This window comes from Mesocricetus auratus, unplaced genomic scaffold (assembly GCF_017639785.1).
Source record: "Mesocricetus auratus isolate SY011 unplaced genomic scaffold, BCM_Maur_2.0 Super-Scaffold_100024, whole genome shotgun sequence".
Classification (NCBI taxonomy): Eukaryota; Metazoa; Chordata; class Mammalia; order Rodentia; family Cricetidae; genus Mesocricetus; species Mesocricetus auratus.
Genome location: NW_024429205.1, coordinates 19,073,299 through 19,098,137, shown reverse-complemented (window position 1 = coordinate 19,098,137; position 24,839 = coordinate 19,073,299). Strand labels below are relative to the sequence as shown.

General features: G+C 43.6%; 1 protein-coding gene across 7 annotated transcripts in view; it reads left to right on the top strand.

The window, feature by feature from the left end:
• Dtnb (dystrobrevin beta) overlaps nt 1-24,839 on the top strand; it is a 200,107-nt gene that overhangs the window by 133,689 nt on the left and 41,579 nt on the right. For 4 of the 7 annotated variants that reach the window (XM_013119858.3, XM_013119859.3, XM_021232440.2 and 1 more), the window contains 2 exons: nt 11,423-11,512; nt 13,969-14,056. In XM_013119858.3, the coding sequence (XP_012975312.1) occupies nt 11,423-11,512; nt 13,969-14,056 (178 nt within the window). The remainder of the gene's footprint in view (nt 1-11,422; nt 11,513-13,968; nt 14,057-24,839) is intronic. The other 3 variants (XM_021232445.2, XM_021232444.2, XM_021232441.2) reach the window with 1 other exon arrangement.

The window sequence follows — 24,839 nt, the reverse complement described above, 5'->3', positions numbered from 1 at the left end:
TGCTGACCTTGAACACACTGTAGCCTAGGTTAGCCTCACACCTGAACATCTGTCTCTGCCTCCCAAATGCTGAGAATACAGGCATTACGCCACAACACTCAGCAAATTTCAGGCACTCAAACCTACCTAATAGATACAGACCACAAGGCAAGGCAAAGGAAGAGAAGGAGGACTGGACTGCACATTGATCGCTGGCAGGGGACACTACGTATTACTTCCTCCTTCTCTCATAGACATCAGCACTTTCCTTTGTTGGCAGATGGACACACTTGCCCCACTGGAACAGATACTCCCAATATTACCGGGTTTCCAGTGCATTATGAAGCCAGGGCCCTCCGGAGAATGCTTTTTCTACCCTGGAGAAAGGATTACTGAGGTTAGATTGTATATTGTGTTACTGCCTGTCCTGGGCATATGTGATAGGCCGTGCCTTTGAGATCCAAATCATCAAAATAAGATAGACGTTCTCTCTCTCTTCCCTCTCTCTCTCTCCTCTCCCCTCCCTCTCTAAATAATAAGGCCATGTTGTTAAGAAAGGTCAAGGTCCTGGGACAGGAAAAGATGAAGGTTACTACCCAGCACATAGCTATTTTCATATGTGTACACATTACACACACACACACACACACACACCTAATCAGACATGCTTCTGCTCCTAGGATTTTCCTCCATAGGCAGCTAGCTCTCTGTGCAAGTTTAGATACTTATCACACCTTTCTTTCCTGGGCCCTTTCTGCCTCCTGTGGAAAGTACCAAAATTGAGAATATATAGGTTGAAGCCATTGGTCCACATCAGGTCTGAGTGTCTTTTGTTACTCTTCAATCCTTTAAGCCGTGTACCAAATAATACACTTTTTTTTTCTCTAAATGATGCAGTTAAAAGGTTGCACAGAGGTAAAGGTCTGCAAATAGACTGAACATGGTGGTACGTTACCGTTGTCCCAGCACTCGGGAGGCAAAGGCAGGAGGATTGAAAGTTCAAGGCCAGTCTTGGCTACATGAGACCCAGTCTCAAAAACAAAAGCATAAAAACAAAGATCTGCAAATATGATGGTTGCAGGTTAAAAAAAAAAAGGAAGAAATCGAAGCTAACAGATAATATGGTGTATTAAGTCACACCTGGCTGTAGTTCTTTCTGACAGAGCCTGATGTGGTGGCGCACACCTGTAGCCCCAGCACTTGTGAGGCAGAGGCAGGCATCTCTTCATAGAGAATTCCAGGCCAGCCAGAGCTACACGTTAGAAAAACCCAGTCTCAAAACAGATAAATAAATAAGAACTACAAAGAAAAGAAAGCTATAAGAAGCGATAGTATCAAATTTTAGAAGAAGTCAAGCAAGCGTGTGAGCGATTTTGAATGAACAGACTAGAGAAAATGAGAACGGGACCAGAGATGCAGCTCAGTGGTAGAGCATTTGACTAGCATGTGTTGGGTCCTGGGTTTGACCTCCAGTCTGGGACAGAAGGGGAATTCTTTTTTTTTTTTTTTTTTTTGGTTTTTCCGAGACAGGGTTCCTCTATGGCTTTGGAGGCTGTCCTGGAACTAGCTCTTGTAGACCAGGCTGGCCTCGAACTCACAGAGATCCGCCTGCCTCTGCCTCCCGAGTGCTGGGATTAAAGGCGTGCGCCACCAACGCCCGGCCAGAAGGGGAATTCTTGATGAATGTTGTACACCTCCATGGGTAGTCACCATTTGCTAGGAATCCTGGGTAAGGGCAAAGGTATCATCTCTTTGGACTTTCTTACTTCAACGTACACTTCACAGGAGAGGAAAGTTTTTAAAAGACCCAAAAGCACCGCAGTGTGAGATACTCTTCCTGAGCTACAGAAAGTTTCAAGGTAGGCTGCCCCCGATGGCGGCAAGATGGCTTTCTGTCTGGGGAGAGCTTACTGAGTCATCCACAGAATCCAGTAGCACAGTGACAACCGTGGTCTGCTGGCTTTTTAGATGGAGAACAACAGAAATGTGGGGGAACTGAGAAAGGAGGCAAAATGAAATTGACTAAGCCAGAAAGTAGCCATATACATGGCCTGGTCCACTGAGTGACTTCCTATCCATAAAAAGAGGAAGCCAAGTCTGATTAAAAAGCAAGAATCAGTGAAGGTTTCAGGAAACAACTGGCTGGTTTGCATTCTTCGTGAGAAGCCCTCCAAGCCAACACAGGAATCATGTTTTTTTTTTCCTTTCCAGTCTCCTTTCGAAAGATGGAAAAGCATAGTAATTAAAAATTAACACATTATTGGAAGGAACTGCAGGGCGCTCTGTGTTGGCAGGCACCCAAAGCTGTCCTGGACCTGGGCAGCCTGCCAGTTTTCAGCCTCTGCTGGGTTGGGATTAGATTCCCATTCCATTTGAGATTTAAGGTGCACTTTCTACCAATTCTAACTCAGATTGGCACAAGCAGAAAATTTTACTATTTCCAGACAGTTGCAAACATAAAATTGAAAACCTGAAGCTGACAGAGCACAGTAACAGGTCCTTTCCTTCTCCCATTGGACTGAGGCCGACATCACATCTGAACAGGTCATAGCAGTGAAGGCAACTGGGGTGGGACACTTGGGACACTGCTCATTGTTAAACTGAACCCGAGAGCAGCTCTGGATGGTGTGGGTGACAGGCTCTGGAGGTTTTGTATATTGGGTGGCCAAGAAGAGTAAAGATAACATTCTGGGTTCTTTCCTGGCTTTCGTTAAGGTAACTTTGGTCAAACACAGGGGGGAAACTTGGGCAAGAAGCCAACAAGGTTATGTTGAGTTAGAAGTGCCTGTGGGATGCCATAGTGTTCCTAATACCTAGTTCTCCCATCTACCAGCAAAGAGCCTCCAAATGCTTAGATCCAGCAAATGACCAGTGGAGGCTACACTCACACTTTCTCCCCACTCCTCCCTTTCTTACTGAACATTCTCTGCCTTTCTATAGTACACATATGGTCTCTCCCTCCCCACCCCACTGTGATTTTTTTTTTCATTCATTAGTTGGCTTGGTTTTTGTGATAGAAGCTGGCCTCAAACTATGTAGCTGGGGGTGATGTTGAACTCCTGCCTCCACCACCCAAGTGCTGATAATACAGCTATGCACCTTCATGCTCAGTTTATGCAAGGCTAGGGCATGAACCCAGGGTTTCATATATATTACATGAGTGCTCCTCAAACTGAGCTGTGTTCGCAGCCCCGCCCCCAATACACATGAATGCACACACACACACACACACACACACACACGCACGCACGCATGCACGCACACACACACACTTTTTATATAATTTTCATATGCTCTGTAGGATTTTTGTTCACTTTTCTGTGTCTCCTCCTGAGGAGCTACCTCAGGGCTGTTCTCAGGTACTTGTGTTATGCCTCAGGTTTGCACGCCAGAGGAAGATCCTGTATCCCTGTTGGGCCCCTCTTATCCCTGTGACTTTCCGAGCTTACCCACAGATGTGTTGATGTTTTCTTTTTCTTTTTTTTTTTCTTCCGGGGTGGGGGGTGTTGTTTCTGAGACAGGGTTTCCCTGTGTAGCCCTAGCTGTCCTGGAACTCGCTCTGTAGACCAGGCTGGCCTTGAACTCACAGAGATCTGCCTGCTGCTGCCTCCTGATTGCTGGGATTGTTTTCAATAGCAAGCTATTAAAACACCCCCAGCTTATTTAGCTATTGAAGCTTATTCAGAGTGAGTCAGAGCTGTGACCCCATTTATCTTTTCAAGGAATTTATGTCCCCACCTCAGCCTCATCTTAGTCATTTCTTTGCAATCAGAGGGATTTTTTTTTTCCTGAAACTTGAGTCTGGTGGTGTTACCATCCTAAAAAGAACATTGCAGTTGCAAGTTTTCTCCAGCTTGTGATAATACCATCCCCATGCTAGCCATACTTCCATCCTTCATGCTAACTGTATAGCAGCCACTAGTCACATGTGGCTATTAAGAGCTTAGAATGTGGCTAATATGACATAGGAGATGACTTTAATTTCATTTTAATTAATTAGTGGTTAAAAACCTGCATATAGCTGGTGCATGTGGAAGAGAAAGGAGATATGTTTTTGTCTCTTTTTCCTTTGTTGTGATCTTTGCAAAGGTTTTTATTGTGGTCTGTATGAAGTAAAGTCATTTGGCAGACTATCTGAGATAACAGCACCTCACCCCATTCCATCAGTCAAGGTGAGTGGTGTCAACCAGGCTCAAAGAGGTCATCCTCTGTCACCTGGCTGGTGCAGATTTGCAGAGGACCTGACAGTATTTGGCCCATCCATCTTTCTCTGTGGGTTCTTATTGGACAGCATCATTTTTCCTCTTTGGCTTATATTGAAGTAAGGACCCAGAGGCAGTGAGTCAAATGAATGTCTTTTTCTTATTCCTTTCTCCTTCCTAAATGTTTGGTCCTTTAAGAAAAGATCAAGGTTGGGGAGATGGTTTGGTGTCCTCTCTGTACAAGCGTGAGGACCGAAGTTAGGATCCCAGCAGCTTTGTTAAAAATCCAGGTGTGGCCTCGTGTAACTCCAGCATTGTTGGGGCTGCGGTGGATACAGGAAGATCACTATGGCTACCAACTTAGCTCCAGGTTCAGTAGGAAACTGTCTCAAAGGAGTAAGGCAGAAAATAGAGAATAGTAGAGCAGTAGAGCAGGCCACCAGACATCTTTCTCTGGTTCACACACACACACACACACACACACACACACACACACACACACACACACACACACACACATTGCAGGTATGTGTATGCACACATGCACTCTCCTTGCACAAAATGAAAATGAATCTGAATGAGGAAAGAAGAGAGAATCCAGACGGAGACACTCTGTCAACACAGCTCTCCCACACTAATGCATTGATACTTTGTCTCTTTTAGTGACAGGAAAAAAGAAACTTGAGTTGCTCACAGGACTGCTTACAGTGTCATGAACCAGAGTAGCATTTTCTGCCTTATAGAGCCTGGAGTCTCAGCATCTGGAAGTGACTGTTGGTTGTACACTGATGACTGTGCTTATTGTACATTTTGCTGTAGAGTGATGTCCCTTCACCAAGGGTGAACCACAGCTATGTAGCCTTCTACCAGAACTCTATACTGCTGCTTTCAGTGTGTGTCCCTAGCCTGTCTCCATTTCCAGAAGGGATTTCCTGCTGAAGTCATTGGCTATTCTGGGTATTTGGTATGGGTTATTCTGTAGGTTGTTTTTTGTTTTTGTTTTTTGTTTTTTTTTTGAGATAGGGTTTCTCTGTAGTGTTGAAGGCAGTCTTGGAACTCGCTCAGTAAACCAGGCTGGCCTCTGACTGGTCAAGTTCTGGGAATAAAGGCATGCACCACCACCTCCCTGAGGTGTTTAAATTTTATTTTGCATGTATGAGTGTTTTGCCTGCATGTGTGTTAACCACACATGTGCCTAATGCCTGCAGAGGAGAAGATGGTGTTAAGTATCCTAGAACTAGGGTTACAGGAAGAGTTGTAAACCCCTGTGTAGGTTCGAGGAATTGTACCTGGGTCCTCTGCAAAAGCAGCAGATGTTCTGAACTTCGGAGTCATCCCTCCAGCCCCTGGGTGTTTGTGTTTTAATTAGACTCCCCTGGATGTCTTCCAACCCCTTTGACAGGGGCCAGGTTTCTCCTGCTGTAACAAAACACTAACATTTCTCTGATTTTGAGTGCTGCAATTAAGAGCCTTCTGATTTGCTGTTGGAATCAGCTGGTTCTGCTGGCTGATGGCGGAGAACACTGGCAAGCTCTCTGAGTTTGTTCAATAGCATTGCTAATAGGCTGCACGATGGGTCTTCTTTGAAGTCCTTCATTCCAACTGACCAAATGGTCTCTCTCCTTCCTAGTCTTGTATTTAGAAGATGAAAGAGGAAAACAACAACAAAATCTCAGAGGAACTGAATTTTTTGCTGTATTCCAGATTCCAGTGTAGCTGAAGTTTGATCTCTGTCTTTCCTTTGCCAGGCTCTCAGTCCCTGCAGTTATACAGTCCCTTGTGTGCTGGGTTTTTTTGGGGTCTCTGCTTAGCGCCTCCTATTGCTTCCATTAGTGATGCCATATCTTAATTTCCAGCCACATCGTTTTCCTGAAAACGCTCAGAAACGCTGGGGTGTTTCACAGGTGTCTCAAACTCCATACGTGTGCACCCAAGCTAACCTTTCCTCTCAAACCTCTTCCTCCTCACCCCCTCTCAGTGAAGAGTAGCTCCACTTAGTTCTTTACTGCTCGGCTCCAGCAAGCAGTCACCACATCACTATTTTGATCTTTATTGAGTTATAATCTAAATGTAATTAAATTCACCAATTAAGTGTATCCATTAAACAGCTACACACCAGTAGTTGCATTGTTTTGCATTTGGCTCTTATTTATTTATTTATTTGTTTGTTTGAAGCTGGCTTTTAATCATAGCACTTGGGAGGGAGAGGCAGGCAGATCTCTAAGTTCTACACCAGCCTGGTCTACATAGTGTGTTCCAGAGCGACATAGTGAGAACCAGCCTCAAATCAAAAAGTTCCATTTGATATGTACTTTTAAAATTTGTATTGTGTTTTTACTCAGATGTGGAGATACACACGTTTAATCTCAGCACTCAGGAAGCAGAGGCAGGTAGATGATGAGTTTGAGAGCAGTCTGGTCTATATATATTATCCCACATGAGCCAAGAGTATATAAAGAGAGTTTGTCTCAAGCTCCACCACCCAAAACAATAGTTTGTATTATGTTTGTATGTATTTGGGACAGGGAGGCATGTGCAGGTCAAAGGACAACTTGTAGGAGTTGGTTTTCTCTTTCTGTCCTGTGGGTCCTGAGGATCAAAGGCAGCAATCACCTTTACCTGCTGAGTTGCATTTTACTTTTGATTTAGCCTTGTTTCCTCAATATTGGTTCTCTTGTTCTCATTTTGATCTCTGGTTCAACCACAAAGGCCAATTAGTTCATATGGCTTTGTCCTGTTCTTGTCTATTGTCCTTCATTCGATTTTTTAAAGTGTTGTCTAGTATGTTTTACCATATTCCCTTCAAACTTAGACCAAATTGAAAAGCACCTGAGACTTGTGTGGCCATATTTACAACCACAAGCCTGGCAGGAATAACACAAACAATGTGTTGTAGCTTGGAACGGCCCTTTTAGACTTGGAGCACCTTGCAGTTGATTCTTGGCTAGAGAGGGTTACCTGGAAAGAGGACATGCTAATCCCAGAGCTTCTCTTCCCTGGATTGTGACACCATGGGAAAATGTAACTACCATCCGTAGTCTTTCACCAACATCACAGTGCATCCCTAGGGACACCTAAAATTCATCCAAGGTACTGAGGACTCTGAAACGTATTTGGAGTGAGAGTAGATTTAAACACCTCAGTCAAATGTGTCAATGTGGCTCAATGCTTCTTTGGTTCCTAATATTGACCCAAATTTGAGAATATAAAGCAAAGATTCCTGAACCCTGCAGAGATATTGGCATAGTGAACGAGATGTGTCTAGCCTGAGACTACTTTTCATCTACCACATAGACTGAAAACTGAACTCTGCAAGTAACAGTGTGGTTTTGTAAATAAAGTTTTATTGCCACACAGCCATGTTTGTTTGACTGCATGTTGTCTGTGACTGCATCCTCCTCAATGGCAACTGAATAGTTATAACAAAAACCCTGTGGACTCTAAAGCCTAGAATATTCACTCTTGCCCTTTGAGAAAAGCAGGCACTTAGCTTCATGAATTTAGAATAGGGGTGAAATGATGAGCTGCGTTTCTAAAGATAAACTGCTCTTATTAGACTCTGGGATATCATAGCCAAGAAACAGTACTTTGGAAAACAGTCTGTTGTGGTTCATTATTGAATTCAACACAGGAGATAATGACCTCCAATTACAGCAGGTTTTGGAGGCCTTCACATCTGTTTTGTTAATACTATCTTCTGATTATTGCAAGGGGGGAATCAAAAGTACAAAATCTGACCCCTGTGAAATTATTTAGGATCTCAAATATGGAGATGACTCTTATTACTTCACTTCAGCATGCCCATGGGCCTGGTAATGAGGAAGAGAGGTTTGGCTGAGTGTTTGAGCGCCTTCAAACTAAAAGTATAATAGGCATTTTCATCAGAGCAGCTGGCCCTTAAAATTGGGAGGACTGCTTCCACTAAGGCAGACAGTATTAGGGAATAATTGTCCACCAGTACATTAGAGGTCACTTGATGCTTTTAGCCTTCTTTGGAGATCAGTCCCCTAAATGTCTAGCACTTTGACTGGAAACTAAAAGAGTTGCAAGACTGACATCATTGTCTGAAATCCCGTCATAATGTCGCCATCTAATCTAAAAATCTGGACTCTCCATCCATTCCACATTCTATTTACTTCACAGTATTTATCGTTATCATTTGATTATGCTGTAAAGTTATTACACGTGGGCTGGTGAGATGACTCGGTAAGTCAAGCTACTTGCTGCCAAGCCTGAGGACTTGAGTTCCATCCTTAGAACCCACATGGTTGAGACGAGAGAAACAGTGTCAGTAAGTTGACCTATGATCTCTACACTTGCCATGATACCCTTGTTCCTACATATGTATGTGCATGCACAAAATGAATAATTTTTGAAAATGATTACTCTTCAGCTTCTCCACTAGAATAGAAGCTGATTCAGTTGCTATCAGTAGTTAATTAGGACTAAAGAAATAATTATGCTTGAGTGTGTTCAACGCATGCTTGTAATCTCAGCATTTGGGATATAAGTGAAGGATGATCAGAGTTTAACACTGCCATAGTAGCACTTGGGAGGCCAACCTGGTCTATATAGGGAGTTCTAGGACAGCTACAGTTACACAGAGAAGTCCTGTCTCAGGAAAAGAAAAAAAAAAGAGAGTTCAACACCAATCTCAGCCACATATCAAGTTTGAGACCAACATAAGGTGTATGAGACCATGTCTCAAAAAGTGGAGCCATAGAGGTGGCTTAGGAGATAAAGGCTCAGGCCACCAAACCTGATAGCTACTTCCATCTCTGGGCCCCACATGGTAGAAGGAGAGAAGCAACTCATGTAGGTTGTCCTTTGACTTCATACACATGCCATGGAGCACATGCACCCACACACATATACACACGTCTGCACATACGCTGTATAGTTACTTCTGGTTCGATGATGAAATGCCATGACCCAGGGAACTTATTATGTAAGAAGTTTTGGCTTATAATTCCAGAGAGTTAAGAATCCATCATGGCAAGGAAGCATAGCAGCAAGCAGCAGGCGGGAAGCTGAGAGCACCTATCTTCAGATGCAGGCGTGGAGCAGAGAGAGCAAACCAGAAGTGGCGAGAGGCTTTTAATATTGAAGCCTGTTCCCAGTGGTGCCTCTGCCTCCCAAGTGCTGCTGTGCCCGTCCGTGTTGAGCTACCTAAACATCACCAAAACTCACTACCAACTGGGGGTCAAGTGTTCAGATGCCTGAGACCATGAGGGTGCATTTTTCATTCAAACCATCACATGCTTAAAAAATAAAAATTTTAAAAAGGAAGTTCAGGGCCAAAAAAATGGCGCAGTGGGCAAACGTACTTGATGTACGAGCACCCTTGGGACCCACGAAGAAGCCAGGTAGAAAGGTGCATGTTTGTAATCCCAGCACACCTGCTGCTGTGCGATCAGAAGATCAGAAGCAGAGACAGAAGAGGCCCCTGGAGGCTTGTAGACCAGCTGGCCTACTTTGGTCAGCTAACAACTGTGTGTAAATCCAGCTCCAAGGGATTCAGCCCTCTTTTGGGCTCCAAGGCACCATACTGATGCGCACAAGCTCACGCTTACACAAATGCACACGCATATTTAAAAATAGAAATAAAATATTTTTTAGATGCTAGAAACATCCCGGTTTGGTGGCATACACCTATAATGCCAGCATTTGAGAGGCAAGTAGATCTCTGAGTTCAAGGCCAGCCTAGTCTGGCCTACATATTGAGCTCTAGGCAAGTCAGGACTACATAGTCAGACCTTGGTACACACAGGCTAAAACCATAAGGTAAAAGGCTGATGGAGGGGGCAGGTGACAGTGGAGCAGTATGGCCAATAATATCATCCACAAGTCTGCAAAAGAGGTGGTCTCTAATGTTGCTGGAGAAATTCTTGTCTTTTCTGAAAACAAACAAGAGCAAAAACTTAAGCATCTAGATGTAATCACAGAGAATAGAAAAACAACCAATGAAACCAAGAGTGTGGAGCATTTCTCAAGGTGTCTTGGCTTCTCCACAAGCATAGGAAAGAAGCAGGGGGAAGGGAGGACGGTTCTGGATTAAAAAACAGAAATGTGTCAATCAAGCACAAACATGAACAAGATGTATCGACCAAATGTAGTGGGAACCTACTTTGAATGATTTTTTTTTGTCTGAAAAGGACATTCTATAAGATCTGAAAATTTTTCAAATGGGCTTCAGACATTAGAACACTATCAAAATTATTAGATGCAGTAAAGATTCTATGAAATGTTTTCACTATCTCACAGACACATAATCAGGGGTTCCCCAGGTAAAAGATTGCCTGAGATCTAATTATGATTAGATCTGCGTGCTTAGTCACCTTAGTACAGGAGCAAGGTGACCAAGGGGAAAGGGACCTGTAAGATGGCCCAGTGGGGAAAAAGCTGCCAAGCCTAATGACTGGAATTTGATACCTGGGATCTACTTGGTGGGAGAAGAGAACTGACTCTCTGATCTCCACATATGTACTATGTCATACCACCCCCCCAAAAATGAATGAATGCAATTATAAAAAATAAATAAAATTGGGAAAGGAAGACTAGAATAAAACAAGATTGATTGAGTGGTGAGGTTTGTTCAAGTTTGTGATAGATGCGTGGAGAGCAATCACTAGATTTCTCTGCAGTTTTGTCATTTCTGTAGCTAAAGTGTTGTTGTTTTTAAGCTCATATGTTCATGGATCTTCCATGTATCTGTAGGAGAGGGCCTCACTGTTCCGTCATATTGTTAGATTCAACTCCAAGGCGTTCATCCAAGTGCTGCTTCTGTGAGGACTCTGGAATAGAAATAGAGATACTGCAGCTGGCAGGTAGCATGCTGTAACACTGGAAGTTCTTAAGTCTAGAAAAAAGCCATAAAAGCAAACCATTAGGGTGTCACTCAGTAATCAGTTGATTGACTGTGCTTGGTTTTTTCTTGCCAGAGGGCTTTTCCTAAAAAGTAATTCTATCCTAGAGCCCACAGCCCGGGCAGAACTGGGGAGCAGGGTCCTTCCTTCAGGACGTGTTCCAGTCAACCAAACCGGAAACAGAAAAGACTGCTGTGTTGTAGTAGGGCACATCTCCATGACCTAGCACCATGTTCCATTATGCATTGTGGTTTTATTATTTTCTTTATCGTGGTTGGTTTGTGTCTTCTACTTTTAAGTTACTGGTTTTAATCCATGTTCATCTCTCCTCTGTGCTTGTGTCTTGCTTGCTGTCTTTGCTTCCATCGTTCCCAGGTTACAGTGTAGCCAGGACATGCCCAATCTCTTGGCCGATGAGCATGCGCTGATAGCCTCCTATGTGGCCCGTCTGCAGCACTGCACACGGTTAGTTGGTAGAGCAGCAGCAGCACCGGGAGCGCAGCCAAGGCTGCTCTGAGGGAGGGGGTGAGGTCTGGTGCCTGGGGTTGCCAGCAGGAGCAGCTCTGCATGTGTGGTGTGACTGACCAGCGGCCAGTGGGGATTGGCACAGTTAATCGCCAGAGCATTGGCTTTCCATAAAAGAAGGGGCCTGGCCAAGCCTGGTGCTCACCTCAGCATGGAGTTAAAAAGTCTCCTCTGCAGTAAGGCACAGTCCCTACCGGTTACGCTGGAGGAGTCCCACACCTAGGAAGCTTCAGGTTCCAAACCTGGAACATTCTACTTCAGCAGTTGTCATTGAGGAAAATGTACATAGGAAAAGCACTGTTTGGGGCCAGTGAGATGGCTCAGCAGATAAAAGCCCTTGGAGATGAACTTGATAACCCAGGTGGTGGAAGGAAAGAACCAGTTCTGAAAGTTGTCCTCCCACCTGCCCTGGCATGCTGCGGTAGCCTGCCAACACACGTGCATGCATACATATCACACACAAGACAGATCAAAGTAAAAACACTCAATGAAAAGGACTATTTTATTTCATACTATTTCCAGTTACCAATATGACTAAGCGCCAGGCATTGGTGGCGCACTAAGCAACAGCTTTACTTAGGGGCATTTCCCTCTCCTTAAAGTCTTGGGGGAACAATCAGATCCTACAGACTCTCTGGAGGGTTTGATGAACTTCTCCAGTGGGAGGGCAAAAGGAGCTGATAATTGCATACTCTGTTAGAGAATATCCCAGCACACAGATAGTGTCTGTGTACTTGTCCCAGCCTTGTGGTCTTGAGAGCAGAAGTGTTTATCTTAGGCAGGGTAAGAAACATTCTGTCAGTAAAGGTCATTGCCCAGGGTGCCCAGGCTGTGGTAACCCAATAGCAGAATACTGCAGAGACTGCTACCTGGTCCACCAGCACATGAGTTTATGGTAGGTTTAGCTAGCATCCTCAAGTCCCTGAACAAGGGTTGGTGGCCATTAGTTCAGACAGAGCAGGCGGAATGGATGGGTACTGTATCCTCTATGGAGCTACAGTATAAGGAAATGAGCCCCACACTGCCTTGAAGGAATCAGAAATGTCTTGGCTGATTCTGAAACTGTAAGTTGACCAGAACAAACAAACAGTAAAGCGGTGATTGTTTTGTTTTGTTTTATTTCATGGCATGAGAGATTGACCTGGGCACTTTGCACACGCTAGACAAGTACATAAACACTGAGCAAGATCCTTAGCCTCTTTACTTTTCATTTGGGAACAGATCACCCAGACTGTCCTTGAACTCATTTTGTGACCCAGGTACATCTTGAACTTTCGATCCTCTTGCCTTAACCTCCCATGTTGCTCTGGTCAAGTCATCATCCCTGTCTCTCTAAAGCTTCTTAGTAGCTGTGGCGGCTCATGACCATAACCCCAGAATGCAAAAGGCAGAGGCAAGGAAGGTTACTGTGAATTCAAGGCCAGCCTGGGCTACAGAATGAGAGCCTGACTCACTCACTCAATCAATCAATCAATCAATCAATCAATCAATGAGCTGTATTTGTGGAGCTGATTTTCTTTTATCCGGTACCATGTTATCTGGTACCTCATCTGCATGGATTCTTACATTGTTACAATAATGAATGAGTCAGGACACAGTGACACACATTTGTTTAATATTTATTTATTTATTATGTATACAGCGTTCTGTCTGCATGTATGCCTACAATCCATAAGAGGGCACCAGATCTCATTACAGATGGTTGTGAGCCACCATGTGGTTGCTGGGAATTGAACTCAAGACCTCTGGAAGAGCAGCCAGTGCTCTTAACCTCTGAGCCACCTCCCCAGCCCGTGACACGCACTTTCAATTCCTGTTCTGGGGAAACTAAGGCAGGAGAATTGGAGGGAGGTGGAGGAGGATGGGCTGGTTCACCTCACACTGGGCCCATGAGTGAAAGGAGCTTTGTAGGACAGGAGAAAGGGTGTGTCTAATGCCACGGACTCTTTCCAACTTGACAGTCTTCTTGGCCCACCCTGCCTGGGATTCTTTTTCCTTCAGCCAGTGTTAAGTACTTTCTCAGTCCTCTTTTACATGACACCATAGTTTTCTTAAGTCTTTCTTTCTTCTATTTTTTTGTTTTAGTTTAAGACAGAGCTCTATAAAGTTAGTTTTCCCAAACATTTGGTTAGAAATCCCTGTCTTGGATCTTTGCAGGGTGTCTTTTCTTAGCCCTTCATTGAGAAAGAAATTGCCCCTTTGCTGATGGGGATGCTTGAGAATGGTATTTGCAGCCTTATTATTTCTCTAAATCCTCTTGTCTGAGGAGACTTAGTGTCTGTGACTCAGATGTCTCCTTGTTGTTATATTCTTAGTTATAAGTCTTTCTCTTTGAGGAACAGAACAAGAATTAGAGATGTCTAATAGGCACCTGTTGAATTTTATCTCTTTGGCAGTGTCCTAGACAGTCCTAGCCGATTGGATGAGGAGCACCGGCTTATAGCTCGTTATGCTGCCCGTCTGGCTGCAGAGGCAGGAAACATGGTAAGTGAATGGAGGATCCCAGGGAAGTACCAGGGTGAAGCATTGTTTGAATATATATCGAATATGCATATTACTTAGAAGATAGTAATTGTGACACTCACAAGAAGCAGTTGCTGGGGAATAAAAGGTAGGGGGATTTGTAGGAAGACAATGAATGACCCTTTAATTTTATCTGTAATGTTCTCTTTGAAACACAGATCAAGAAGAAAGAAAATCAAACAGAATTTAGTTATTCAAAAATATCAATACATTTAGTGTCAACTCCTAATGATACCAGTCAAGGGAAAAGGAGAGGCAATACAGATTACCAATATCAGGAATGAGAGAAGGGACATCACTACATATCTTACAGAAGTTGGAAGTATGAGGGAAAATAATTAATAACCCAGTTCATGTATGATAATGAATGCCTTTAATTCCAGCACTCAGGAAGCAGAGGTGTGGGTAGAACTCTGAGTTTGAAGCCAGCCTGGTCTACAAAGCAAATTCCAGGCCAGCCAAAGCTGCACAGTGTAGTCCTGTCTCAAAAAATTAACAACAACAAAAAGGTTAACGGAGATACAATGTACATACTTCTCGAAAGACACACACACAAAAAAAAATGAAATGAAAATTAGCAAAAAAAATCAGTTAAATGATTGTTAAATTGAATTTATAATTAATTTCCTACAAAGAAAACTTTATGCCTTGATGACTTTACTGTTGAATCTATCATGCTTAAAGGAAGGGGAGGAGGAATGTGAAAAGGTTAATACTCCTTGGTCAGCTTAATTTATCCAAGAATGCAAATTTATATACTATATTAAAATGAATCAATATAATTCACATTAACAATTTTAAGTAAAAATTTGTAAGGTCATTTTAGTAAATGCAGAAAATGCATCTGATATAGGGCCGACTTCCTACCCTGAGCAATGCCTATACAAAACCTCCAGCTAGTGTCAGCATTTAAAGACTAAATTCCAGAACATTCCTTCCTATATGTCCTCCAAATCTAATTTTACTATCTCTACTTGTAGTCAGCTACATTAGAAGACCTAGCCAGTGCAACATGAAGCATAAATCCTGAAAAGAAGAAAAATAGTCTTTGAAAGTCTAAAGCACTCCAGAGAGTGCTATAGAATCTGTGCAGACACTTTACAGTAGAGCTACAAGATAAAGGGTATCTAAAGAGCACTGGGAGTGTATTTCTCAATGCTAGAGTGCTTGCCCTGCATTCAGTCTCCAGCACCACCAACAATAAGGTTAATAATAATGAAAGGGGGGCTGGAGAGATGGTCAGACGCTAAGAGCACTGACTGCTCTTCCAGAGGCCCTGAGTTCAATTCCCAGCAACCACATGGTGGCTCACAACCATCTATACTTACACTAGTTTCTAGCCTGGAGGCATACATGCAGACAGAATATTGTATACATAATAAATAAATAATTCTTTAAAAAATAATAATGATGAAAGGGATTTAAGCCCGAAAGGTATAATAATACCTTGCTAAAAGGAGTTAAAGAGAGCCTGTGTATATTGAGAGGTGTGACATGTTGTTGACTGAAAGATTTGGTGCTGACATAAGGATATATCTTCAAACTGACTTACAGAGTCAATACCAGTCAGCAGCCCAGCAGGTGTTTGGTTTGGGTTGGGTTAGGACTGGGATTTGGAATCTAAGAATATAACCCTAGCTGGCCTCTAACTCACTGGGTAGACTGAGCATATACTACTGTGACATGTTCAACAGGCTTCTGCTTGTTGTCAAATTGGCAAACTCATTTTAAAATATGTTTAGAAAACTAAAGGACCTGTCTTAGTTTGGGTTTCTATTGCTGTGAAGAGACACCATGACCACAGTAACTCTTACAAAGGAAAACATTTAATTGGGGCTGGCTTACAGTTTCAGAGATTAGTCCATTGTCCTTAAGGCGGGACGTGATGGTATGCAGGCAGACATGGTGCCGGAGAAGGAGCTGAGAGTTCTGCATCTTGATCCTCAGTCTATAGGAGAGTGCCACACTAGGTGTGGCTTGAGCATATATGAGACCTCAAAGCCCACCTCCACAGTGACACACTTCCTCCAACAAGGCCACACCTACTCCAACAAAGCCACACCTCCTAATAGTACACCTCCCTTTGGACCAAGCATTCAAACACATGAGTCTGTAGGGGCATACCTGTTCAAACCATCACAGAAACTAGTGTAACTATATCAGTCTTGAAAAAGAACGGAGCTGGCAATGTCACCCTCGGTGAAGCCAAGGCCTACTATGAAGCACTAATAATCCAGAAAGTGAGGTTTAGTCCAGGTGTGGTGGTGTATGCCTTTCTAGCATTTGGGAGGCAGAGGCAGGTGGATCTCTGTGAGTCTGGGGGCTACCCTGGTCTATAGAATGAATTCTCTGTCACAAAAAAACTAACTAATCAAACACACAAACAAAAAATGAGGTTTAGTCAAAAGATGGACAGATAAACCAAGGGAACAAGTAGAGTAGCCATAAAATAGACTCCCAACTACGGCACAAAAGCAATTCTGTTAGGACAGGAATATTATTTTAAAGGTTTCTTTTTATTTTATGTATGTGAATGTATATGGTTTTTGTTTTTGCCTACATTTGTATCTGTGTACTGCTACTGCTCCAGAGGTAGTGGGGCCTGGAATAATGGAGCCCATAAGTGAGGAGGACTAAAGTCTCATGCAATAGACAGTTTTATTCAGTGCATCAGACAATTTACACTCTGAGGGTTAAGAGGAGTCACATGAGCAACGTGTCCAATCACAAGCACAAGCCACACACGCCAAACCATGTTTTTCTGTAGGGGCATATGAGCAAATAAATAGACATTTATAATGAATAATCTGAAGCAAACTCACTCCTCTCCCTACACCTGGGAGGCACACAACAGCATAACCCTGGAACAGTTTTGTGTTTTTGAAGAAACAAGACTCTTGTTTCCTTGGAATTTTCTCACACGCACTCAGAATTCTCACTCAGCTGCGTTCTTGGACTGTGTTCCAACTGTGTACCATGTGTGGGAGACAGCAAGAATGCGGCCTCAGATTCTCTGCAAGTAGAATTGCAGGTGGTTGTTAGCCATCACGTAGGTGCTGGGAACTAGACCTGGGTCCTCTTGAAGAGCAATCAGTGCTCTTAACTGCTAAGACTTCTCAACAGCCCCCAAGTTTCTCTCTTATTAGTTATCGAGTTTAAAAACTCTGGTGAGGGGAGGTGCTAGAGAGACACCTCTGCAGTTAAGAGCACTTGCTGCTCTTGCAGAGGACTGGGGCTCAGGTCCCAGCATCCACATCAGGCAGCTCACTATAACCTGAAACTACAGCTCCAGGGGATTCAGTGTCCATTTCTGGCCTCTGTAGGCAGCTGCACTCGTGTGCACAAATCCATACACAGAAACACATGCACCTACAAAACCAAGAATAAAATAATTTTTTACTTAAAAAACAGTGTGTTTATGAAATATCAGGCAGAATTGAAAATAAAATTTATGAGGTAGAAAAATATGCAAAAGACAAATTTCCAAAATTTTGGGACAGAGTGGCTTGTGCTGTAACCCCTGCTGCAAGTTCAAACTTAGCCTGATATATATATATATATATACACACACACACACACACACACACACACACACACACACACACACACACACACACACACACACACATTGTGAATCCCAGGGCATCCTGGAATATGCAGCACATCCAAAATTCCTAAACATGAGAATCCAATGTTCACTGTCATCTTCATTACACTGGGAATTTGAAGCTAGTCTGGGCTACATGAGACCCCAGCTCAGAAGAAGAAAAAAAAAAAATAGAAAAATTTCCAAAACACAACAGAGTTGGAAGATCTGAACTATTCTATTCAGAGGTGGCGTAGAGAAAACCAACAGTCATCTAATTGGAATCCAAACACTTTAGAATTAGGGTTAGAGCCAATGGTTAAAATTTTCCAGAGTTTATGTAAGATAAAAGTTCTCAGGAGCGTCAGAGTCAAGAATGAAAGTGGGGGATGCTGCCGCTAGGTTTCTCAGTAAGCTGTGCTTTCCCTGTGTGCACAGTTGCTCTACGTAAGAGAGGGAGAGTATACTGTTTACAAAGGATTGGCAATTTCTCCGCAGCAACAATGGGGTAATTTCTCATAAGTGGTGAGAAAAGGCTTTATTCAAAGATAAGATGTCTGCATACATCCTATGTTGCTGATGTTTTTGACAAACCTTAAGAATATTCCTTAGAGGGAAAACAGTTGAGTATCATTACTGCACTGAAAAGAACTAGTTAAAATGTTAAAAGGAAAAAGGAGACTCGGACTCCAACGGGCTTGGAAAGGTCACCGTGTGCCACATGTTAAGCAGTAGTACTAATGGCTCACACTTACTGAATATGCACTAGGTGGCAGTCATTATTCTAAGTGCCTTGCATATCTCAGCTAATTGATTATTCAAAATAGTCCTGTTTCCTGTGGCCTGAGAGATAAACACCCAGGGTTGCAGTCTGTAAGTGGCTGAGCTGAGAGGGGGATGCCCTTTTTATCTCTCAAGCACTGGTAAATTAACTGTTAAAGGTTGAGGTTCTGGATGAAAAGAATTAACAAAAAAAGCAAAGAATGGGATGAAAGGAAAGATGAACTGGAACCAAAAACCGTGGACTCTCAGACTCTCCCAGGTAAACAGAGCCAGGCTTTCCCGGAGCTAATTCAGCTTTTGTAAAGGTCTCTGAGGGTGGAAGTGGCAGGGCTTGGAGACCAGGACTGGAGATGAGTGAAGCAAAGCAGAAGCAACATAATCAGATTGGACAGTGCATACCCAGTTAGGGTTCCTTCTTCATGGGGAAATAGACTTGCTTGCCAAAGCTGCTAATGGAGATTCCTGATGTGTCTCTGCTCCCCAAAACAGTCCCTTTGGGCTTTTGTCTTGTGAATCTAACACTGGGTCGTGTGTCTGGCTCCAGTATTGCAACTCTAAAGGTTGGTGGGATGGAACGAGCAGCAGTAGAAGAAAAACAAGCTAGGGGAAATGCAGAGCAGTGTAGAAGAGGCCGGTAACCGTGCACATGCCCTCGGTTCCTACAGTGGTCAAGTGGCTTAGAAATTAAGATTCATGGGTTGAGATGTGCTGCACCATGACTCTGGCTGGATTCAAATAAGTGTGCTTAATGCTGTTAGATAGCCCCGTTGACCTTACACGGTGCTTTAAAATACTGTAGATAAGAGGTAAAGCCTTTCACCCTGAGGTCCTGGTCTCCTTTGCCATGAACCCAGATAAGGATGTTTACACCTGCTGGTTTCCATGGCCTGGTGTTGAATTGTCATGAAAGTGATCACAGCTCAGATGAGCTGGAGGCCAAGTGCTGAAAGGGTCCCTTTTATCTTGGTTTATTTTGCCAAGTATGGTTATCTTCTAAATATCAGGCCTCTCAAGGATTCTTCTTTGCCAGTTTCTGCCTGACTCAAAACCCCTAATCCTCTAATCTCACCCTGATACAAGTGCTTTGCATAAAGTGGGTGTGATGCTCTGAAGAGTTTGTTTTATAGCCTGCCGGATAGGCTTTGTATTGATTTCACTCAAAGACCTTCTTCCACAAAGAGAGGCCGGTCAATCATTTGTGCAGGCAGCACGCACCCTGTAGAGTGCTTCCCCAGCAGCCATTGGACAGCTTCCCCCTGGGTGCATAACAGACCATGCAGCACCTCAGGCTGACACTTGAAGAAAGGCACTGTGGGTGTCTTAGATGTGCCAGGAGAGCTCATTTGTTTTCCTCGAATGCCTAGGTTTCAAAAAAAAAAAAAAGAAACGGAAAAGCCTGTAATGTGTCATGAGTCATAACAGTAACAGCAGATTCTTAATTCTGTCACTTACCCAGCACTGGATGTGATCTTATTGTTTATTTTTAAGGATTGTTTCATGAAAAAGAGCAAAACAAAAAAACCCTTAAAACCCATTACAGAAAAGGTGAAAGGGAAGGGAAAGCATTACCCAATGTTATTCTCCCTCAAGTTTAAACATTCCTGAGAGACGGTCTCCATAGCTGCACCTCAGCCTTCATGGCCTCATTGTCACAGTTGCTCGAGGCACACACTGTCTCTAGTGCAGGTTTGTGTCTTCTCAAACTTTAGGGACCAACAGTTTTGCATGCTCATAATGACTTCAAGCCCCACTAAAACAGTCACCACAAAACCTGGCCACATAGTATGATCATATGTGAAGCACTTTAAAATGTGTAGACTTTGCCTCTGGCCTACTGAATGAGAACCTGTAGGTTTCAGGCCCATCTGTCTTTACTGAAGAAAAAAAAAGGAAGAAAATTTGCTGTCTTGTGATTTACAGCCAGCCTGGGAAACACCATCTTAAACAGCATTATTGGATTCTGGGGAGAGGTTAATAACCCATAACCCTGCACTTATCCTCTAGGAGGTAGGGTTGTGTGCAGACTGCCCAGGGATATAAAGACAATGTAGTGGCTCTCAGGGACATCTCTTTGGCTTATCCTGTCAGGTTCATAAAGGTCAAAGACACTGATCTCTTTCTTAGGAGGCTGCAGAAATGCATACTAGGCTACATCTGACTCGATGTCTACTTGCCTGGATGTGTAGCATTTGCTCTGTTCAACCAAAGGGACTTGTTTCTTACCCTGTATCTGCCCGATGCGTCTGAACCTGAGAGGATGCTAATGTGTGAGAAGCACCATCTTTCCTAGGATTACAGAGACTGCAGCCCAAATGGATCCCACTCTTTGCTCTCTAATGGAACCTTCATTCTCCATTTTTAAAGTTTCCCTCCCCTACACCACACGGTCTAGGCTGGAACTGGGTTACTCTGTAATCCATACTCTGTGTGTGTGTATGTTCATGCATGCATGCATGTGTGTTCTTAATGAGTGCATCATTAACTCTCCTGGAGCTTGAGTTATCAGGTAGGAGCTGCCCACTGTAGATGCTAAACCAGTCCTCTGGAAGAGTAGCAGGTTCTCTTAACTGCTGAGCCCTCTGGCCTGGATGTCTTACCTGGTCCTCAAGACAACTTTAGGAGATAGATAAGATTCCTAATGTGATTTACAAATGAGAAAATGTGTACATCAAAGTTGAAAGTCTCCACTAGACTTGAAAGTAAATATAGGTCTGTATGGATTCCTGTGTCACTGATGATCACCTCATGCCTTTACAACATTGGTGATTTAACAAACATATCACCAATGTTTTTGCTAAGTAAATTGTTGGGGTTTGTTTGGGTTGTTTTTTTAGACAGTGTCTAATGTACTCTGGGCTGGCCTCAAATTTGATAATGGAGCCAGGAATGACTTTGAGTTCATAATCCTCATACATCTACCTCCCAAGTGCTAGGATTTAAATTGATTTGCTTTTAACAATGTTCTGTGTGTTTGTTTATTTGGGGAGGTTATCTGCCACAGAAGTACTTGCAAGATTCAGTTTCTTCTTTCACCATGTGGGTCCCCAGAGGCTGAACACCTGTCATCGAGTTTGGCAGCAGGTACCTCTACCCACTGAGCAGTCTTTGCCAGTCTATGCCTGAAGGACGGAAGAAAGGAAGGAAGGAGGGAGGGAGGGAGAGAGAAAGGGAGGGAGGGAAGGGTGGAGGGTGCTGGAGAAATGCCTCAGTGCTTAAGAGCACTGGGTCACTCTTTCGGAGGACCTAGATTTGCTTCCCAGCACCCGTACGGCAGGTTCCAGGGGACCCACCCCCCCTTCTGATCTCCAGGGCCACACATGTGGTGCATAGACATACATGCAGGCAAAAACACTCATACACATAAAAAATCTTAAAAACAAAGCCAAAAGCATATAGGAGACATTCTAAGCTGCTGGGGTTTTGTCTCTTCCAGGAAGTCAGAGTTCTGACTGCTCTAGCAGTGTTTTGAAATAGCTGACAACTTAGAAAAGTATTTATGTGTGCATGTGGTCAGTGTACGCTCTGCGTGCAGGAACCTAAGTATGTCTTTTTCCGCCTGTTGCAGACCACCCAAGTTTCAGAAGTCAAGAGAATTTCAGAGTTCAAGTTTTTATTTAAATAAATCCAGAGATTAGCTTTTATTCAGCAGTGACTAAATCTTGATAATTTTTTTCTAGTCTAAAGTAAGCTAATAAAGGGCCTGTTGATGGACAAAGCATGGCTTAAAGAGAAAAAGTATTTACGTAGGGGGCAAACTGTGGAGAGGAACTCAATGCGCCAGCAATAGAAACTGAAATTGTTGCCTTTGGCCAATTTAAAAGGTCTAACAGGGCAGATGTTTGTGGCTGGATACATTAGAATCACCGGGCGAGATTTCACCCTCCCAATGCCCAAACCATATTATCCCGGACCAGCTATGACAAGCTTTAGAAGTGGGCCCTGAAATTAGTAGTTTAAAACATTCATAGCTGGAGCTGGAGAGATGGCTCAGTGAATAAGAGACTGGCTGCTCTTGCGGAGGACCTGGTTCCCAGCACCCACATGGCGGCTCGCAACCACCTGCAATTCCAGTTGTTGGGACTATGAGGCCGTCTTCTGACCTCTGCAGACTCATGTATCTTAGACTGTCTCCAACATCTTTTGTCTTGTTTTTAGATTTATTTAAAACTCAAAACAAAATGTAAACAGCTGAAAAGTTGCAAGCCTGAATGAATCAAACTCAAAGTGAGGGGCTGTTTTCTACCTGTGAAGTCTGGACCCTAAGAAAAGAACAGAAGTCTTTTCTTCAAAGACAAACCCGACTGCCAGGCTCCGACAGTGGAGACAGGATTTCTAGAACCTCGGGGTTAAAGTTCAGTCAGTTCCACCGGGACTGGGGGGTGGCAGTGGAGCTTTAAGCTTTGTGAACATTTTGTTAAAGTCCTGAAAGGCTTTTGATTCAGAGGTGCTCATAATTTCTCCATCTTTTATTTTGTTTCTAATTTTTCCTTTTTAGATTTAAAAACATTTTTTGTGTGTACGAAGGTTTTGTCTGCATGTATGGTATATATGTGTACCACATGCACACCTGGTGTCCATGGAGGTCAGAATAGTGCTTAAGAGCTCTTGGACACTGGGGTAATGATCCCTGGAGGCTGCTATGGGGGTGGGGGCTGGGGGTCTAAACTCACCAGTGCTCCTAACTTCTGAGTCATCTCTGTAGCCTTTGTGTTTGAGACAGTCTCATACTGTGTCCCAGGCTAGCCTGGAACTCACTGTGTAGCTCAGGCTAGCTTTGCATTTGTGGTAATCACTCTGTTCCCAGCCTCCCTAGTACTGAGGTTACTGGTGTGAACGACCGTACTGGTCTTAAAGAACCCTTTGTCGTCTTGTTTGAGCATCTCTGGTCCCCTTCCACAGCCGCAGATCTGATCAGTTTCCTCACCTGGAGGCCTTCTGGGTACAAGGAGGGAGGGGAGAGGTCAGGCTCTGGTTAAAGGATTTGCTGTGTAATAGAAACCTTCGTCCATGAATGAGAGTTTGGCTTTAAATATTTAAAGAGCTGTTGGCTGAATTATGAAGTATGACACACATTTTGCATAAAGATACTTCAGCAACGAGGAAGTAAACGTGGCGGAGTCCCGTAACAAATTAGGGAGCATGTGGAAACAGATTTATTTTTGCTATTGTCTGCTTAGGGCGTCCGTCTGTTAAGGTGGGCTGGCATGAGGACCCGTCTGTTAAGGTGGGCTGGCATGAGGACCCGTAGACACGGTCTGAATGTCTCAGTACTTATTTGTGTACGCTCACGCATATTTTCCCGGTGAGGCCTCCCAGGAGCAACTTGTCTCCTTCCCATGAAGCGCTTTCCCCCCAGCTTCCTTTTTGAGTTCTGTGCTGACATGACTGCATGGGAACTGATAAACTCTTGACTGCCAGATTCTTCTTCCTTACTTTCAAGCCCTTAAACTGCCTCAGCAGGGCCAGCTGCCCAGGCGCCAGCCCCTTTCACCCCATGTGAACGTGCTCTTCCCCAGTCGCCTGGCTCGCTGCACATGCTCGGAAGCACCTCACTGGAGGCACCTCCGCCCCAGTGAGGTGCTTCCTGTGCCTGTCACTGCTGGCGTGCGTTTATTTGCTTATTTCTATTTTTTTGCTTTATGGTCTCCCCCAATGTAACGTTAGCTCCGCGAGGTGAGGGTTGTCTCCCATTCACCCGGCATCACTGGCTTGAATAGTGTCTGGGCACTGAGGAGCCAGGAAATGAATAAATTGATTTCTTTCTAGAAAGAAATTATCTAGAGTCTCTTCTAGACAATGTATCCTGTGTCTTTATGAACTAATCATTCTGCTCCTGTCTTAGCCTCTGCAGAATCCAGAAGATAGGAAGGGAGACTTGCCTTTGTTTTATTATATCATGACTATTATTATTAAGGAGTCCCACAGTGTTGAGATAGCAAGCAAATACTAAATGTGTCTGTTATATAATATGTAATAGTTCATTTTTCAGTGCTAAAATGCCTAAAGTAAGGTACTGATAAAGAAGAAAGGTTTATTTGGACTCACTATTCTGGTAGTCCAAGGTCAAAGGGCCACCATCTGGTGGTGGTCTTCTTAAGGGAAGGGTCCTAAGGCAGCTCAGAGAGTAATATAGCAGGAGACAGAGACGAATGTATGTGTGTCCTATAGGATTCAATCCTGGGGAAACCACCAAAATCATGGTATCTATCTTAAAGACCTCTTCAAGTCCTAATTGCCTCTTGAAAATCATGTCCGAAAATGCCATGGAGTTCCTACCCTCTTTAATACCTTGAAGTGGGGATTATAATCTAACACAGGAAACAATAGGTCACACTCAGGGGAGAGAGCACCTAGGCTATATTTGCTGTTTCAGTT